The 20,408-nt window shown below is 44.9% G+C and overlaps 2 protein-coding genes across 3 annotated transcripts in view; one reads left to right on the top strand and one right to left on the bottom strand.

Annotated features, from left to right (window-relative positions):
• LOC131271489 (vesicle transport protein GOT1B) overlaps window positions 1–12,620 on the bottom strand; it is a 433,296-nt gene extending 420,676 nt beyond the window's left edge. For both annotated transcript variants that reach the window (XR_009180120.1, XM_058272933.1), the window contains exon 1: window positions 12,608–12,620. The gene's annotated coding sequence lies outside the window, so the exon portion shown is untranslated. The remainder of the gene's footprint in view (window positions 1–12,607) is intronic.
• The window catches only part of LOC131271456 (uncharacterized), a 39,738-nt gene extending 23,243 nt beyond the window's left edge, over window positions 1–16,495 (top strand). Inside the window, exons 6-9 of the mRNA XM_058272891.1 lie at window positions 53–1,736; window positions 6,505–7,038; window positions 11,575–11,686; window positions 16,276–16,495. Of these exons, the coding sequence (XP_058128874.1) occupies window positions 53–1,736; window positions 6,505–7,038; window positions 11,575–11,686; window positions 16,276–16,495 (2,550 nt within the window). The remainder of the gene's footprint in view (window positions 1–52; window positions 1,737–6,504; window positions 7,039–11,574; window positions 11,687–16,275) is intronic.
• Window positions 16,496–20,408: the final 3,913 nt, after the last annotated feature.

The following is a 20,408-nucleotide window of genomic DNA, read 5'->3' as shown; positions in this document are numbered from 1 at the left end:
CACACCTCACTTAAATTCTGTTTTTACTCTTTCCGCTCCTTCACCCAACCAGTTGCAGGGGCCCATAGTGCCAACAGTCGTTGCCAACACGGACGACGATTTCCTGGTTCCGTCCTCGCCACCCCGGCGCCTCAGCCGCAGCAGCATCGACCTGCGCGACCTCGAGTACAAGAACGAGAGCAAAATCAAGGGCTCCGACAGCGTGTCGTCCATCTTTCCGCTGCACTACGAGAATAACCTGCGCTACTCGGGCTCGGAGCCGATCCACATAAAGGAAGCCCAGCAGCTGGCCCTCCAGCAGCAGCAGCAGCAGCAACAGCAGCAGGTCGAGCAGCAGCAGCAGCGCCGAGCGTCGCGCAAGGACAGCTTCCGGCAGATGAACTTTTTCCAGCCGTTCTTCTCACGCAACGGGCTGCTCAAAACGTACATGAAGGGCAGCGGCACGGTCGGGGGGACGGCGAGCGGCAACCTGAACAACAGCCGCTCGGTGGAGCGCAACAACAAGAACAACGACAACCGCTCGAACAACAACATCATCGACCTGATCAACGTGGCCTCCTCGCTCAACAAGGACTCGGAGAAGGAGGTGAACACGCACAAGCGCCACCAGATAGCGGCGAGCGAGTCCGACTTTCTCACAATGATCGAGAAGCAGCGCCAGAAGCTGGGCAAGAACAATCACAGCCTGAAGAACTGCAACAAGGACGAGAAGGAGCTGATTTACGCGCTCAGCGATTCGGACTTTGGTGCCGCGTTCCAGAAGCAGGATGAGGGAGCGGCCCGCCGATGCTTCAAGAACCTGGTGGGAGTAGATCAGGGTGCGCCGGGGGCGGGTGGTATGGATGGTGCGATCTTCAAGATAGTCCTGAACGGTGAATCTGGCGCTCAGACTGTCGGCGGAGAAGTACCCACCGCGGCTGGCGATGGTGGAGACGTGGGAGAGGGTGTTCCGGCGGCCATGGACACTCCGGATATTCTGATCGGATGCTTCGACCATGGGTTCACCGGATCTCGTCCAACGGTGAGCAGTCCCACTGTGAAGGAGTTGCTTGCGGACGAAGGAGCGCCCATCCGGGCCTCCAGCCTAAAAGGAGTTGCAGTCCAAACGGGTCCTCCAACCGTCGACGTCCCTCTAGAGGGGAACGTGATCGACCTGATCTCGACGATCAACAGCACCCCGTCGGCGGTGGATGACCTACGGTCCGTGGGATCCGTACCGAACCGGGAGATCGCCTCGGTAAACCAGCTGTCGACGGCACTGAACGCGTCCCTGAACGCACGCTGCAGTCCCGTCAACATCCAGCTCAGCGAGGCGTCCACCATCTCGCTGGATCTGGTCGCGACCAGCCCGAAGGAGAAGTTGCCACGCGTACCGACGTCGGCGCCCGCCACCGTCACCACGATCGACATCGCGAGCGAGATGCTGATGCTGACCGACACCAATCCGGACATCGTGATCGACAACAGCCACACGGCGGCCTCCCTTTCGCCCACCTCGCGCACCGTCACCCCATCGAGGGCGCCCTCCATCATGACGCCCTCGCCGCAGCATCCCCGGCTCGGTCGCAAACGGCAGTCCTCCACCGTGACGTACAACATCAACGTGATCAACTTCCAGACCGGCGACAATCCGGACGACGACTCTAGCTTCCAGCTGAACAACCGGAACGGCAGTGGTGGGGGTGTTGGTGGTGGAGGGGCTGCAACGGCCGGAGGACGATCCAACAGCTCAACGAGTGAGTACCAGTCCATAATTGGGTTAACTGTTGTCTGTGTCGTAGATCTAAAGTCGGTCAATCCCACTAGATCTTAGATCAAGGGATTGAGGATCTCTTCAGTTCAGGTTGTTTCTGATATTCCACCAACCATTCCAATTCGTTTGCATTTTGAAGTTGTTCAGGCATCGAGAAATGAATACTTTAAAGAGGAAAAGAAAGAAACACAGCATTTCAATCATTTTGGCAAAAGGTTATACAACTTTCTCTAGTAAAACTAAACCAACAGCAAAAGCATTTAGAACCGCGACGGCTGAAAACCTCACAAAACCCAAGCAGTCCGTGAACATTCTGAAAGCTCTAAATTGTTCGTTTGAAGCAAATTACCGCACGCGGTGGATTAGCGGGCCGACATTCCATCACCATTATTAAAACACCGTCTATGTTGCGGTGCGAACGAGAATTTCATTATCATCACCGAAACATGCAAACCACAACGCGAGCTGGTTTTAGCTGGTCTGTATGTGTGTGTGTGTGTGTGTCACGTTTATTGCCTCTGAAATGAACAATTCCTTTCATCTTGTGTGTGACGGTTTGAGTGTGTGCTGTGTCCTTCTTTTTTTGTCATACCTCAAATTCAATCGTTTGATGTAGAAATGTGTTGAAAAGTCGACGTACGTTCCATGGTTGTGAGACCTCCCGAGGCAGAAAGAAGATTGGTACAAGTGCGTCTTTTGCTCTTTTCGTGCGAGACCGAGTATGGAAAACTGCTTCCATTAGAAACTTTTTTGTCCCGTTGTTCGCTTTTAAAAGGTTTGTCGTTGTTCTCTTCCCATACGGGGGTTTTTTTTTTTTTAAAGACAACATTCCCACATGAGAATCTTGTTTTCTCCCCTTTGGGCTTTGCTGGCCATCCCATTCCATATTCAGTCCTGTACTACACTGCCGCACATCTTCGTGTTCTAATTGGTTTCCTTAGTGTCTGTTAGGGCGAGTGTCGGTGTGATGTTTTTCCGTTCCCCTTTTTCGTTGCTCCCCTTTTAACTCCTGTTCCCGTCAAAACCCCAAATCGCACCGATTTAACCCCTTCTGTGTCACCTTGTTTGTCCGTAAGTTTCCACTCCAACTGGCTGTACAGGTGTATGTGTGCGTGCGTGTGTGTGTGTGATTGTTTGGTGTTTCCTTTTAGCTAGCCTGCAGGTGTTTGGTTTCTTAGTGGCGCGACGGAAGCCAGCTGACCTTCTCGTGCCGTCTGGCAGATTGTCGCATCCCGAGTGGGAATGATAGTTTTCCCCAGACGTGCCTTCACTCGGGAACGTGCAAAAAGAAAAACCAATAACTGCCAACAAAACCACGCTTAGCAGCAAAACTCAAATCCCGACCATTCCGAGTGAGCGTCAAAAAATGGAAGAGCAGCTCAAGTTTTGCCCTCTCAAGAACGCTGTTAGGGAGGATTTAATTACACATCGTTAGGCGGTCACCAGGTGGATGCAAAGTATATTTCTTTTCGGCTGATTTCCGTGGAAAACGTTCTTGCACGTCGGCTGCTTGGTGATGCAGGAATTAATGAATATTGCTATTTTAATGAGAAAAAATTACTACGAACTGCGCGTTTGAATGGAAAGATAAGAGGGAGAAAATTCCCATTATTTCACATGAACTGAGAAGCGCAAGATCAGTTGAAAATTTTGACGAAACATCATGTAACGGAAAATGAAAAGATGAAAAGTAAAAAACTAACGAATTTTTGTTTTTTGGAACAACGTTCCGTTATGTTTCATACCGTTGTTTTTTCTCGGATGAAAATGCCAACGAAGCAGTTGCGAAGTCCATCGTTTGGCCGGGGACTCAATTTACTCGAGTTAATTTCAAATCGCGTCCATCACCAGGCGCCTCCATCGACTTCGGTCGTTATGGTTCGGCGGAGGCGGAGCGGGAGTGGTTTTTAGGATAAATATTTTCCGTTTAATAAACTTTATCCTCTCCTCCGGGTTTTCCTATACCTTCATCTTCATCGCCGACGTTCCGTCACCTTAAAGCGACAATAAATCGCTGATTGAAGTGACCATCGTTCCAGCATGCCCGGCTCGGAGTTTCGCCCTATGCAAAAGATGTACATTACATTTCCATGCCTTTGTCCTTCCCGCCGGTGTTTATGTATGTGTGTGTGTGTGTGTGTTTGTGTTTGGGTGTCAGCACACCAACATTCGTGGAAGTTGTAGAAAGTTGATTAAAAAGTTGCTCCACGGCGGGGAGGATTAAATCATCGCCGGCATTTAATGGATGTTCGTTATGCAGGAACCGCATGCCCGGGGTCGGTTCGCTACCGGTATGGGTGTGTGTCTGTGTTTGTGTACCATTGGCCCACTTTTGGACCTAGTTTATTGGTGTTATCCAAACTCCAAACCGTCTCGCCACAACGGTGTACCTGGGCGTGCGGTACATTTGACACGTACCCCGTGTACAATGTTTCATTTTTTGGCGATTCGACGAGAAAGTCTGAGTGCGAGCAGGAGTTTCGCCCGGAGAAAGGCGAAGAACTGAGCGCGGTTGGAAATGAGTCAAAAGTGATTAAATGGAATTAAAGGGTATTGAGCATGGATTTTCTTTTCATTCGCCCCGTTCATGCGGTTAAGGATTGCACGATTGATGAAAACGTTTACATAAGAGTTTTTCTTTCCCTGTGTGGGGAGCAAACTTTAATCAAAAATTAATTTAATAACAACTTTGCCTGCTGGTTTGGGGAAAATTAATCCTGACAAGTAACGCTTGCAAGCCGTGACGAGCAGTTATTAAAAATATTTCCCAGGAACCAGTTGCTCCGGAACCCAGATCTTGTCTGTAGCACACGATATAAGTTATGTCTATACATCAGTTTCTGGTCTGATTCTAAACATTCCCGGAATGCTCTGATTCAGCCGCACGACTCTAGACACTCCGCACACACTAGAAAGACTATGTTTAGAAACCATGGACCGTTTAACGTGTGATGTCCATACCCTAATTTATTCGTCTACCATACGCATCCCCCCGGAACCTCCCAGAGCCTACGCTTCTCGGGAGCACTCAAGCACTTCTCCCCGGGTGTCACTGCGCAAACACAGGCTCCCGGCTCCCATAAACCTTTTCCGAGCGGCAAAAATGGATTTATGATGTTGCTTTTCAATGTCTCTAAGTGCTGTCGGTCCCTCGTCAACTTCGAGCGCCTGCTTTTACTCGCCATCCAATGCGGCCCGTTCGTGGGTTTTGGAAAGTTAAATAAACATTGCGCCATTACGATGTGTTTGTTCAATGAACAAACGGCGAGCCGAAACGGGCAGCTGGCAGTGGGCGTGAAAGTTCATTTCAAGGCGCTGTCTCGGTCAGCCAACGGCAATCGGACACGATTTTGCAACTCAAAACTTATTTTACATGTTGACAAAATTGATTGATTTCGATCCCTACTCAAGGGCCATAAGTGTTTACGTTTTGGATTTATACCTTCTGGACGTGAACATGCATTTGTTTTGTGTTTGGTTAGAATAGGGTTTTAATAAAGGAGGATCTTGGAATAACAAACAATACCTTTTCTAAAATTGTATTAATTACTGCTCTGATACTTGTACTTTCTTCTTCGCTTTGTTCATCCTCGAATAGTCGAACGAAAGAATATTTTTGTTGTCGTGGAAATTTGCTCCCATCCTTCATTCATTGGCAGTTGAAAGCTCCCGTTTTATTCATGCAAAGATACAATTTATCTTCATATCCGTCAAGAACAAACACACACTCACACATACACACATCCAACGCTGAACCGAAACTCGCGATGGCGCTGCAAATTTCTTTGTTATGGATCGTTTCCGGATCCAGCTTCCCATCCTTTCGGTGAAAGTCATCCGGGTGAAATAAAAGTTGAAAAGTTTTAAGAGAAAATTGTACAGCTCGCACACACGCACGGTCAAAAGCAACACTTGCGCGTTTCCAAATCGATCCGCGTGTTTGGTTTCCGGGGGTGGGAGGTCGATTCGACTTTTGATTGATTTACACTCAGCGACGAAAACGCCATTAGCCAGCGAGGCTTGACACGCGTCATGGATCCCATTTGCGTGCGCTGGTTTTCCATGGAATTTTCCTCCCTCTCTCTCTCTCTCTTCGGCTCGTCGGCACCTTTTGCTTACACCATTATCTTCTTTCTGGGTTGCTTTTACTTCGCTATCTATCGGCACGGAAATGGACAATCGCGTCGAAAGCCAACACCATGCCAACGGGACTGGCATGAGGTTTTGATCCTGTTTCGTAATTAAATGTATCCCTCCACTTCTCTCACTATTGTGCTTTTCACCTGCATTGCTCTCTCTGTCTCTCTCTCTGTCTCTCTCTCTATTTCCTTCTTTGACTCTCTATCACTTTGCCATTTATTTCTCTGTCTTTTTTGACTCCCTCTTGATCATTAATTCCTTGCTCTGTGTCGCAGGTCACAGGATTGTTTGAAAACATTTTGTTTCTACTCCGTTTGCTCCTTGTATGTTTCTCTACCTGATTGTATCTTTAAGAAACAAGAACAAAAAACCGAATCCTTACGTGTGGGTGTTTCTGTGTGTATGTGTGTATGTAAGTTTTGTTTTTATTATTAGTTTTCTCCAACAATTTTCTTTCCAACCAACCTGTGTTTTTCTACCCGCGGGCAATGGCGGCATTTGGCGGCAAACTGTGGGACAAACATAAACATTGAAATGGAAAAAAAACCAAATCGAACAACGGCAAACAAACAAAAATACGGAAACGATAAACCGACGCCGTTCGCCGGCAGACTCGAGCCAGAAGTATCAGCGCCGTGGCGCCATCTGCATCGTGATCAACAACGACAACGTGGTGAACGCCAACGACACCGACACGGAGCTGGACGAGCCGGAGTGTGGCGGCAGCGTGTGCGGCTGGCCCGGTTGCGATGGCGCCGGCGGCAGCGGCCAGCAACACGACCAGGACCAAGGCTCCTACGGCCACCACCAGCAACAACAGCAGCACCAACAGTACCACAACCACCACCACCACGGTCACCATCCGCATCAGCCGAGCTGTTGCTACCCGGGCGGCCACCAGGACGACGGTTCCGGTGCGGCCTCTTGCCGCCATCACAAGTTCCGCAAGATCAAGTGCCTCTGGAACCACCTGAAGCGGTACGGGTGGCGTCGTGTCCCGGCGGGGTGTGGCGGTGCGGACGACCCGGGGGGCAACAGGGCGCCCGCCACCTTCGCCACCGGAAATCGGCTGACCGTGCCCAGTCCGCTTCCGCCCGGCGCCGGCTGCCGACATTCGCGTTGCTCCAGCGTCGGATGCGGAGAAGGTCAGTCCGATTGCCTACTTTCCGGCGCATGTTCGCTCGCTTTCGTTCAGTTCGCTTGCTTGCTCCTCCGAGGCCTGCCTCCCGCTGCTTCAGCAGTGGCCGTTCGTTCTGCTCGTTCCGCTTCCTTGCTTGCTTTTTCTCCCTTTCCCCGCACGTTATTACATTGCATATATGTACATAATCAACAATCCAGAACCTAGACTAAAGTGTTCCACTATTAGCTGCTTTTTTCCCCCATCAAAACACCACTCCCTTAGCTAGCTGTTACGAACTGTTTCACAATCACTTAAACCGCTTAATCCTGCCACTTGTGTTGCTGGTTTGCTGCCGGATCAATGATATGCCCATTATCCCGTACGCTTCCTACCGCCTACCGTAGACACGTTCGTTCTGTTAAAATAGTGTAGAGCGTTTGCAGTGGTTTCCGTTTCAGCTCGGCACCTGACACCTTCGGCCGCAACTAGACGGCTTCAGTCTATCGAATTGATTTCATTCCACTCTGGACGCGTTCGATTAGGCTGATTAGGTTTTAGCTCACCTGCTCGACCGACCGCCAACGGCCAAATAAGCACATAGTTCCAAGTGCGGGGAAAAAAGGAACAGAAACTAGGCGAAAGCTGTTAAAAATACACCATCCTAATGCGTGGCCTAGGGGCTTGCTTGGCCACCGAGAGTAACACCTCGATGAGTAATTAATGACGCGATAACATAGCTTTCAATCGATCGCACGAAACGGGTTGCGCCGGGAGCTTTTAGAGAGAAATTTTCAACGCAACGCTGGAATAGCTACGCTTTTATGGCTTGCAGTGGATTAAAATTGCTAATGCGTGCCTTCGCAGCAACATTCAGCCTTACCGACTAGTTTCCTGCATGTGGCGTCATTGGTTTTAATGCGTTTCGTGGAACGAAGTTGTTAATTTATGTGCAATATATTATGCATACTATACCCTGTTGTAAGAGGTTCGAAACAAATTAGAATAGAGGTTCAGAAGAATTGAAATGTGAAAGGAATTAAATCTATGATACGGTTAAATACGGTTTTAAATTAGAAACATGAAGTTATGCAACTTCCAATTTAAATGTAACATATTCATATATAATACATTAAAAAAATATTTACTACAACAGTCCATATAAGCTTCTATGCTGAACCCGCATTATGTTATGTTGCTTGCTTGATGCTCCAAACAAGTTTTAATAATTGTTTAAAGTCGTCTAAGAATATGAAGATAAAGAGTTGAAAACTTTGGAAAAGAAGCCTCCATGAAACGGCAATGTTGTAAATGAAAATTTATAAGTGTACCAAGAATATGGATCGTAAACCAGTTTAACGTTACAAAGTATGGTGCATGTTCTATTTTTATTATTTCCTTTACTCACAGCTTAAGCTTGTGCGACTCATTTTATCGATTGTACCAATCAACACGCTTCGTTTTGCGAATAAAAGAACTACGCAAATTATCCAGTTCAGAGACCATCACCACCCGCGTAAAATGAGAAGAACGGAATGCAGAAAATTGTCCTCAAACTTCCCGCTTTCAGTTCGGGCAGAGAACTGTTCAATAATAACCACCCCATGGACGCAGCTGGCCTTTTTACGTTGTCCTCAGCTACCCCTCGAGATTACGAGAAGCGAACAGGCGGAGAAAGATAAATGATCTAGTTCTCCCTTTTGCGATAATTTATTTCCGGTATTCGAGTGCGGAAAACGGTACCACACGAACCTCGCGGCTGGAAAAGAAAACTCCATGGCTGTGAGAGGGAAAAAATGGCCATCCCATTCCGGTTAAAGCGATGCTCGTGTTGCACCTCTGCTGTTTGGAATGCTGGGAGTCGGTTTCCAGCGCCTTAGCGGGATAAAGCGTTCGGCCGTCATCTGGCGCTATCATTTTCAGGCCGGGACTATCCGGTCAAAAGCGACATCGAACAATTACGACTAGTTTTTCCTTTCGTCGACCGTTGTTATCGCTAACAAGAGAGCCCAGAATCCCCGCATCCATCGCATTCAGCTCGGTGCCAAGGTCAACGTTCGCGGTACGGTGGACTGGGAAATTCGAGCCGGGGCGTTCGCCTTTCGGAAAAGGGAATGAGCGTTAGCATTTGCGTCTTCGTCCGGCCGGAATGCTAACAAATGCCCCGCCGGACGCTTTTCCCCTGACGCCTTTTCCTCCGACACCGATGCCATTGGAAACCGCGACCGGTTTGGTGTGGTTTTTCTTCGCGGCCAACCGAAGCTTCCTGGTTCCGACGTTTTGATCGCCCGCGGGGCCCTTCCTAGTGGTGCGTGAGTTTCCTTTGTGCCCGCATCGTTTGCGGCCAGGGTTGCTGTGGTTAGACGTGGGAAGGTTCGCAAAAAAGTGCACAAAAACGATGTCCTTCTAGATGGGAAATTTAATTTAATTCATTAAAGTAATTCGCTACCAAAACAAAAACAAATTGCAACAGACCACTAAATGTATCCAAATGAAGCATGTTTTTCTGTCCAGTTGGTTACATTTAAAAAAGTTCAGCTTTAATTAGAGTAATAGCTTCAATACAGTTCTTGTTTCCTTTTTTATGGACATCATACAAATTGAATAAAACTGTTCATTTTTCAGGCATTTATGAACAAAGCTCCTGTAAGCAAACACTTCTGCTGAGTCGGTACTTGAAACTGTACACTTTTTTTCCACCCATGAATTAAAATCAATTGCAATTAGTTGACAAGGTGTGCATTGCAACTTTTCTCGCTTCACAGATTTTAAATATCAATTGACCTGAAAACCTGTTTGCAGTTGTATTTCGTTATGTGTTTGTGATGAAAATTTTCGTCCGGCGTTGTTTCTGATGAAAATTTGCAACAAAAAAACATTTGACAGGCTCTGTTGGCTTATTTTTAAATTGAATCAAACAGCATAACTGGACAGAAAAATACATAGAGAGGAAATTATGTTCAACGAACTATGAAACAAATTTGCATTTTTGTTTACAATTCAATGAAGATGCTGCCAATTTCAGCCTCTTTTGTTCATGTGCTTCATTTTCAATGAAAAAGGTTCTAAACATGAATTTACGTATTTGCTTTATTTAAATATGAATCAAACGTTTGATACAAAACGTTTAGTTGTCAAAGCTGGAGTAAAACGTTAAAAACCTGCCTCGGTTCCTAGAAATTCATCAATTCCACAACAATATAACCACCACCTGAGGAAACAAAGACTAAGCTATAGGTTGACCAACACGATACATTTTCTAATCGGATTTGTATCTTCCAAGAAGAGCCACCTGGTACCATCAAGCCTATGGCAATATTTACTTTTCCATTCCGTTGTGTTAAGTCGATTATTTTTGCTCTTTGTGCATGGTTGATAAAACGGTAATCGTCTAGGTTTTAACTGTCCGCTATGCTTTTGATTGGGCGAAGCTGTTGGGCAATTAAACGTCACATTGTTTCATATAAATCTACTTTACAGCATGATGGCGGTGCAGTTAGTTCCTTTGCTTTATTTGTTGTGTAACGTGTGTAATTGATTCATAGTAGGCGATGACACTTTAATTATTTAAAATTTACCTATATTTATATTTATATAAATATTTAAATTTTAATAGAAAACCCGTATTTCTCGCGTCGATAAACAACTTCAATTAAGTATGGTGTATGCTTTTTGCGACTCTTTATTTTAACACGCGTGACTTGAGTGCAGCTTGATTGTAGCAACTTTCGGCGTGGTTTGCAAGCAAGCTGGCATGTTTGCCAGCAATGCATCGCTCTTAATGAAGTTAGCAACTCCGGCGAAGCGGAACATGACGAAGAAAGTTGCCCGTTTCCGGCAACCTGACACCCAAATCAAAGTTTGAAAAAGCGTTCAAGAGAAGAGGACGAAAAACACGCCTCTCCAGAAATGACTGATGCTGTAAGTTGCGGTGCTACTTTCGAGCAGTTCGGTTCCGGCTTTTCCTAGTATTAAAAGTTGAGTTCTTTAAGTTCTTCACGCAGCGGGCGCTTAAATGAAGCTTAAGCCTGGGGCGGTAATTGGGTGGAATTTAAAAGTTGCAAAATTTACGTTTACGAAAGAAAGAAGCATTGGAAAAGTATGCGCACTAACTGCGGAACCATGTAGAACGAAGAGTTTTGGTGTGTGTATTCGTAGCTTTTACACCGTGTCGTTACAATGCGGCCTCTCAGCTATCGGTGTATGGCTCTTGTACGGCGTGCTCGATACGTGATTTAATTATCTTACCACTTACCAACCTTCGATCTGTTTCTTTTCCTTCCCTTCGTTTTCCTACCCGGCCGATGCTGAACGTGCCTACCTATCCTTCGCAATTCGAATTCTTCGATCAACTACCGGCCATCGTCCCATCGGCTTCTAAACATCAAACCGTCGGCCATCGGACACCCGATCCGGCATGGAAATGATGGTGTCCCGCTCGGGAAAACTGGCACAACACCGGAACTGCCCCATCGGTTGCCTGGCATCGGTGGAAACCTAATTAAACTTCTCCAACCCGTCCCGACGGTCGCTTCTCTTTTGCTGACGACGCGCCGAATGGCAGGCGGCACTTCGACACGCCAGTCGAAAGGATGGCGAGCGGAGCATAAGGCGGCCAGGACGCTCGGCATCATCATGGGAGTGTTTCTGCTTTGCTGGCTTCCGTTCTTCCTCTGGTGAGTATATGACGAACAGTGGACTCGTTTTCATTTAAATGTTTCTGTTTTGAATCGACTATTCTCGTTCGCTTTTCGATCAGTCATTCGAGCGGTAGCAAGAAGGCAGTTTAATGCTAATTTCGTTAGAGAACAATATTTTTTCCCCCAGCTGCAGTGTCATGGGATATAATTCAATACTCACTTGGATACTTCATTGGTTTATTGTTATTTTTAATCGTTGGTTTTAAATTATTTAATTAAATGTCAATCATTTCCTTTCTTGGTATCGTTTAAATATTCTCAATCGTCGCTTATGTTTTCTCTATTTGCTCTGATAATCTTGTTTTTCTTTTCATGTGACGTAGTTGAATCATGTTGTCTAATAACCTCTTTCTTTTTATCAACCTGTTCAAGACGGATGGTCTTTAACAGCGCTCTAATTGACGAAATCAAAGGAAAGACAACCAGCTTTCTTTGCCTTATCTTTAACACATTTATTTTACACTTAATCTTCGTTTTGTGTTTTGTTGTGTCAAAAAATCGTCTGGCTTTTCCGTCTTCCGTATTGAAAAAGGCGCATCCTTCGTTCCTTTTTTATATTTTCTAAAAACATCGCCGTCGCGGCGACGTTTATGTTGGGCCAGCTTCGTTGGACCGAAACGTTTCCAACACAACCACTTGCATGTGTTGCATAAACTGTTTGCAACAGATATATAATTACATTTAATTCAGTGTTCATTCATTTGACGATACACTCATATCGATTCCCTGCAGCGCATAGCCTCGTAAAGCGAGCAATAAAACAGCTCGGACCAATTACAGTGTCGTTGTAGCATCTGAAATCCCCCATGGTTCGGTTCTGCATTTGGGAATGGTGCAATTAATATCGACCAGCGTTTAGAATTGCTTTCGTCTGCAATGGCCACCAAACGTGTCCACCCGAACCGATGACACTGCACTAAGGCAACCGCTGACTTTGCCTCGAACCGGTTGTTAGCAATTAGCACTACATTTGAGCGAAAGCGTAATCATTTAAGCGCTACCATACCGCGCGCAATGCATTTTCATAATTAACACAAATGAGTTTAAAACTGTCCGTATGTTTTTTTGGTCCCCTCGACGGATGAGCCACCGTCCCGAAGCGGTAAAACTCGTTAATAAACGAAATGAAAATTATCATTTGACTTTGTGGATGGGAAAACAAACCGCCACAAATTCCGTTTGATGGCGTCCGATTGCAAGGGGAATCAAATATCGCAAACATCATCGCCCTCCCCCGGTGGCACAAATCATCACGCACGCTTTCTCACCGAGCGTTAATTGATTGACTGATTTTCCGTCTGATTAAACCATGATGCGTTGCGTTAAACCATGCGCGCAAACTTTCACCTCACCATTCGCGTGCCGACGGTTCGGGGGATTTTCAAACACAACCCGATAGGCCTATGGAAATTTATTTCATCAATTAGGTCATCATCAACGTGCAACCGGTTCGCGGATGTGGAACGGTTTGGGAAGAGGAAAAACTTTTAACTCGAACAAACACCCACCGCGACGAATCCGGTGACCTGTTGATGGACACTTACCCCTCATTTTTTTCGAGAAAAAAAGAGGGATCAAGTGTGAGAGAAAAGGGATCTTTTATAACAGACTCATTTCACTGTCAACTGCGAATTGCGTATCTCGCGGGAAAACTCATTTTGTTGAGTTCGTTAAACGTTTTATCGCGCGTTTTTACATGTCAAGCCTTTACCTCCGACTCGGCGCCGTTAACAGATGGGGGGCGGAAAGGGATGAAAGTTTCGGTTTGGGCAACAATTAATTGCAACAGACAAATTTAATTTGTCGAGATAATCCCTACTTCCGTTAAGTGCACACCGGCATTAAGGTGTTTAGTGCTTTTGTTGGAAAGTGTGACGGTTCGTTTTAATGAAATTATCAAAAATTAAGTCTAAAGAAGAAGGAAAAATTGTATTTTTAATCTTATGAATCCATTTAATTTTGCCAGGCGCGTTTATTTTTTTAACAACCACCTTTTTCGATTTAATTGGTTACATTTTTATTTTGATCCTTGCTAATGGATCGCCAAAACATGGTAAATCTAGATGATCGATACAACTTAAATTTTGTTATGTGCACTTTGTCATTTGTTCATCAGATAATGGTATTTTATATATTTGTGTTAAAGATTGTCTCATCCAAACGGTATCACATTCAAAGCAAAACCCACTCAGTCATCCTGATCGCTTGGTGTTTGCGGAGGCTGGCGCTTCAAAGGAGTGCACAAATTTTACTCGCCCGGTGCAGATTTTCCTTTTTTCTCCCACTCTTTTCCTCGGATCAGCTTGCTCGGGTCTGCTCAAGTGGCACACTCGCGACACGGCCATGATTGGCAAACAGGCCACTCAGCGGGCTCGTTATCCGCTAGAACTTGATTGCCGCGAATCAAAAGTGAAAAGTGGCTGAAATCGGAGCTGTCGACCGGACGGGAGTTTGTCATGGCGTGTTTTTGTTTCTTTTCGTCGCTTTTATTTTGGCTTTTGTACACGCATCGCAGATTTTTGTGGGCCCGTGCTAGCTCGGCGATTGGCGCTACAAGGCGCTTACGAGTTTTCCGGCGGTGACTTCCACCAAGACTGAGCCGGGATTATCCGGCTGCTTGTCAGTTCAGCATGCAGCGGAAGAAGTGAGGGGCCACAACATCGTTCAACAATTACCAAGAATGGCAACATTCCTACCCTCCTTCCCTCTGTTGGGCTTTCCTTGCCCCGGGAGGGAAACTTTTGCATGGGTGGAGAAATGAAAAACGCTGCTGAATTATGATGATGATGATGGACCTTAAAAGGATATGTGCTGAAAATTAAGGGTATCCGTGTACGTATGCGCGTGTGTGTGTGTGTGTGTGTGTGTGCCAGGCCACTCTGTCAACGTTCGTCAACCGATGTCTCGTGAAATATGATCAGACTCGTTCGTGGAAACAACCTACAACCGGGAGCCATTTTTCTGGTCCATCGAAAGAAACCAGAACTCGCCCCTCCACTTTCCAACGGGAGGAAGGGTCGATAGCCGGCGGTGGGAATGTGGCCGATTTTTGGATTATACAACGAAACATTCAGCCAACCCACTACGGGCTATAAAGTGCTTCGGATAAAGCCAACCCTGACCGAATGGAGGCTTCTGAATGCAACGAGTGGCAAATTGAAACATACAGCAAAACCTACTCAAACTTTAAACGAATTCAAGTGTAGGAGTTTCCATTGGAAATAAAAAATAATATACATCTTGCTTTATCGTTGGATTTTCTTTTAAGAATTATACGGACTACTTTTACCCGTGTCGCGATATATTTTTCCCACAGGGCTTCTTTCTACTCTCAGATAAGGGTCGCGGTGAGAAGACAAAAAACAGAAAGGTTGTTATCCTGATTGCTGATCATTCTTTTTGATTTATGATAGATTTCTTCGAAGAAAATGTCACAAAAAATGGTTCAGATTACATTGGACATATAGATTGGAACCAACGGAAAATATTTCGGCAAAACAGTCCAATTATTCCATTTTTTTCCTATACGCTGTTAATTATTGATAGAATAATAAAGTTGTGATATCGTTTAATAGTTGTTTTAACTCTAGTCTATATGATGTTTAAAGATTTTATGTCGGTTTTGTACACCGTAAAGCACCGTAAGCATCCTTTGAGGCAATGTTTTGCTGTGAACAAGGGTTTTCTCTCTAAAAATTAAATAAAATAACTTCAGTTTTAGTTAAAATTTAATTTTTAAGAAGTACTACAATTTCAAGGATTATTTAATTTCAACTTTACAATGTTTGATTTTTTTGTTTTTCAAAATGGATTACAGCCCATTCTTGCTTTTTCAATGCGCAAAGTAAAAAGTCAAGATGGAAAATTGAATCCCGTTCCACCTTTAATCTTTATTAAATTCCGAACTTGGTGTAAAAATATTGCATTATTACTGATTACTGTATAGAGCACCATCTCTTTTTAAACTTTTTGAAACAATACTTGGTGCTGAAAAAATGTTGATATACTCGCAATAATAAGGTAATTCCTTTTAAGTTTTCTTCTACACATTCTGCATGAATTAATATTAGAGTTTGGTTTCATTTCAAAAATAACCCTACTACATTACTTTATGCTGCTGTTTGCATAGAAACATTTCTTAAAATTGCATTGAGATTGCAAAAAATTCTGATTAGGTGAAAAATTAACAACTTTTATTTTTCACGTCAAATAGAAAACGAAAAACGAATGTTTCAATCATTTTCTTCATTCACCATTTCTCGTGACGTTAAGGTTTCACTCCGAAACTAAATGCCTCTCTTTTTCTCTGGGGACAGGGCAGCCGTTGATTATGGTTTTCCTATAAATACATTGTATTCTAAGCTCAACTGTAAGTCGTCTGGTATGCTTCAAGTATGCGACAAATGGGTCATAATCCTTTCGTAAGCCTTTCTATTTTCATTCATGGAACATTTCAACTCCAGCGACTGAACGGCCTGACAAAAAAAAGCGCCGGGTTGATTTCTTATTATTCGTTTTCTGAGTGTAAACCATAACTTAACGGACGAATTTCCCCTCCTTCCCAGGTACGTCATCACGACGCTCTGCGGTGAACAGGCGTGCCCCTGCCCGGACGTCGTGATCACGGTGCTGTTCTGGATCGGTTACTTCAACTCAACGCTCAACCCGCTCATCTACGCCTACTTCAACCGGGACTTCCGGGAAGCGTTCCGGAACACGCTCCAGTCCCTGCTGCCCTGCTTCGTTCGACGCAGCCCGTACGGCCACAGCGTGTACTACGTGTAGTATTAAGCGCACCCTCGTCGGTAGACCAACAACGGTGGCCATCGCTCGATTTCGACGCCCTCAAGATTGTTCGTTTACTTTCCGCTTGTTTGGAAGACGCACAAAGGAAGACGGCAGGAGGAAGAGTACAGCGAGGGCCATAATCTCTCCACCAAACATCTCCCGGGGTCGTCAAAATGTCTCCATCACACCGCTGTCTCTTCGGGTGTAAGGTATTTTCCGACCTGCTGCTCGCCCGCCGAAAAATAATTCATCACGCTTTTTCCACCCACCGCGCGGGAAACCTTTGGCGGGCCCTCGCTTCACGCCACGGGGTACCGTTGTTGATCGTGCCTGACACTTTGTGCTGCATAATTGAGCAATTTCGGGTGCCACCAGCTGAGGTGTTAAAAATCTTTGGCTGCCATTTTTGCCTGCGGTCGATTCGAAATCGAATTAGACAGCGGTGTGTGCACGCATTCGAACCGGGCCGTCCAAATGGCACCTTCGTCGTTGACTCGTTCCGAGCGTCTCCGGGTATCGATATATTTTCCTGCACGCATGGCGGAGCTCCAAGGGGTGGGAAGTGGACAAAACGGTGCGAATGTTTGCAAACCACCACCACCACCACCACCAAACCGCCTGCTGCCGGCAGCTTTGTGTCAGCTTTGATCAATTTTCAAGCGACACTCTCCCGACGGCGGAGACAAATATTGACAAACATCGGCGGTGCAGTGAAGCGAGCAGCTTCCTTGGTGCTCCTTTTTGACACACGTCACACACACACAAACGCACATATGTCCCCAGTGTGTTGGGTAAACACACTGTCGATTTTGTGCCGTGAGGACTACCCGGTGCGCGATGGTCTGTATTTACCCAGCAGCTTTTCCCAGCGGGGAATTGGCTACCTGTTTGCGTGAACCCCACCTTCGACACCCTTTGCCCCCATCGCCGGCGTGAGAGTAAATTTGGCAATAATCAGATTTGGGAGTGAAACCGAAAAACCAAAATGCCCGCTACAATCGATGGAGCTGCTTCCTTCCTCGACAGCGATACGCACAACACTCCGTTGACATTGTGCTGGAAAAAAAAGATGTCAAGCCATTCCAGTGAACAATGGGGCGGTGGAGCTTTATCTCTTCTCTCCTTCCTACTTTCATACCCTCGTCAAACCCGATCCCCGGCGTTCCGTTCGTTCACGGAAAATAAACATTCCGTTCGAGCGAACAACATGCGATTACGCTGGTGTCCGATCACCCGGACCGACCGGAAGGAAACTAGAGCCACCCTTGAAACTAGCGAAACTGAACTGATAGTGTAGCCACCCCCCCTCCCGTACGCTCGTCCCTAGATCGCGGGAAACATAGTTTGTAAAGGTAGCAATAATAGTTGTTATTGGAAGGGAACACACAAACCCATCATCATCGAGCAGTTAAGGTCATAAAGCAGCGCAAACTGCTTTAAAGGTGCATCACAATGGCAGGCTTTATTTTTCGACACACAAAGGCTATATCGAGAGTGATTAAAAATGGTTAAAAGTGGGAGTGAATAGTATTAAAAAAAGAATGTAACGATGTTTCTGTGTTTACGCAGCGCATGCTTTCCTGTTGCATCAAATAGTGGTGAACGATACAGTTCATAACACAAGAGCAAACCGCATCGTATTGCCCATCATCAAACCTAAATAGGTGTTCATCAGCTAGAAGTAGTAGTGCATCAGTAAAATAATCAGCTCTGACAAGCAACAGATAGCTAATAAACTCAACGTTCCTGCGTTCTGTAAAACATTCCAAAACATTTCGCTTGTCGTTTGGGAAACAACTGTAATAGTTAAAATTGACGATTTCATTATTCCGTTACGATAACGTGGTCCTTATGTTATCTAGTGTTTTGGATTTTACTTTACTAGTTTATTCCTTTTCATGCACGATTTTATTCTTAATTTTGATGGTAAATGCTTTGAAATAGCGGAGTCAACATTTGTGTAAGGTATAAATTAATCTGTTCTTTAATTTTAGCTTCAGGTAGCCCCGTAAGCTCGCAGACATCGTTTTATGTAATAAAAGAAATCGCACAATTTATTCAATACCTCCTAATTTACTTTAGGTTCGAAAATAATTAAAGCAATTTAAAGCCAATAAATTGTCATCACTGCTTCTGTCGAAATTATTTTGTATACCTATGTACATAGAAGAAGGACAATCCAGTGCGTTGGAAAGCAAACGAAGTAATTCGTTGAAGATCGTTTCGCTTACTACATGTTTTGTTAAATGATATAAACGAAGGTACGTGTGTGTTTAAACGTGTTAGGAATGTATTAAAATGCTCGTAGTGTATGGGATGAGCCGAGCGATAGGGTAAAGAAAATAGAAATCTGTGTTAGCTAAAACTATTTTGCCACGAACAGTAGTTTTCCTGCTGCCACAAAACGTGGCACTATCTCGCAGTCCGGTAGTATAGGTACCGTACGGTGCACGAAGAGACGCTGGCCGACAAATACATGGCTAGAGTTAATAATCGTCATCAGAGAACTACAAATTGAAAAATGAAATTAAACCAAACCTTCAAGTGAGAAACATCCAAGCTTAATCAGTGAGACGGGTATATACAGATCAATAGACAGAGTCAGCGTTTGATTCAGTAGGATCGCTGATCGTTAGTGTATGAAATATTTTGTAAGTGAATAGCTGAGAAAAACCTATCGTAGAGATAAAGGTGAAGCACATGAAAACTAATGGTTGTTCTACCGTACCAAAAGCTACTGTCCGAAGAAAATGAAAACACAAGAGGGCGTTGTATGGACGGTGTTTTGTTTAGGAAAATGTTCGGGAAAACATTACAGAATCACTAGTAGCTGGCAGAACTATGTAGCGCAACGGCAAAGAATCATATCCCCAGAGGCCAGAGTTAGCCGACCTAGCTGAGAAAGAATGCTGATTCCCTTACTAGAAAGGATGCTGTGTCGTTGTTTGGTGTATGTGTTCGTGTGTGAGTGTGTGTAGGACGAGATATTCAACGCGTAAGAGATTCCCCACCCCTTGCGTAGCGTGAAGGCTTTTGGATTTATTTTCACTGCAATTTGGAAACACTTTAATCTATGAACAAATAGAAGCTAAACAAAATCAAAGCAGTGTGAAAGTCATTGCTATACGTAATTTAGAGTGCTCGCTAGGCAGAACAAAAAACAAAACTATTTAACAAACCTGCTCGGGTTGTAGCTGTTAATGAAGAAAAAAACCAAATCTACTGTTTAGGAAGGCGGTGACCGAGAGTAAGCAAATAGTCGAAATCTTTATCATAAACGACCCAGCCAATACAGCTACCTAAGCCCACGCATACACTCACAGTAACACTAACAAAACTTGAATAAAGACTGTCGAAAATAGAAACAAGTAACCATGCTAAGGGATCATTACATTTGTATTTGAAAGAAAATTCTTTTGCAGGAGCCCCTCGTTAAATACCCCTTGTTTATGTTCTATTACCGTTATATTTGATTTGTAGTTTTAAACCCGAGACCTTTTAATTCAAAGAACAAAGCTGTCCAGCTCATAACTATCGTACATGAAGGTATAAATGAATGTCTAAGCTCTTTGAAATTATTATAACAAACTCTGCCTTGTACAAATAATGTACAAAACAGAATTGACAGATATGTAAAGCCTTAACCATAAACTGAATACCAATTTGCACAATTTTGCAGATTCCTTTTAAGACCAACCGTTCTGACCTACGGCAAGACATGAAAATATCGAATTTGGTTTTGTAAACGGGAACGACGTTAATCTGCAACGCTGTCAGGTTGGTAACACTGCCACTGTGGCAGTTTTCCGGTAGATGGCGCATCATATTTTTGAAAGCACTGTCGGAACATTAAAAAAAGCTATTTTTGGAAGCTTTTGAAAGGAGGCGCCTGGTGGTTTGTAGCGTTTCG

Source organism: Anopheles coustani, chromosome 3 (genome assembly GCF_943734705.1).
Source record: "Anopheles coustani chromosome 3, idAnoCousDA_361_x.2, whole genome shotgun sequence".
NCBI lineage: Eukaryota > Metazoa > Arthropoda > Insecta > Diptera > Culicidae > Anopheles > Anopheles coustani.
This window is presented reverse-complemented; position numbering and strand designations above follow the sequence as displayed.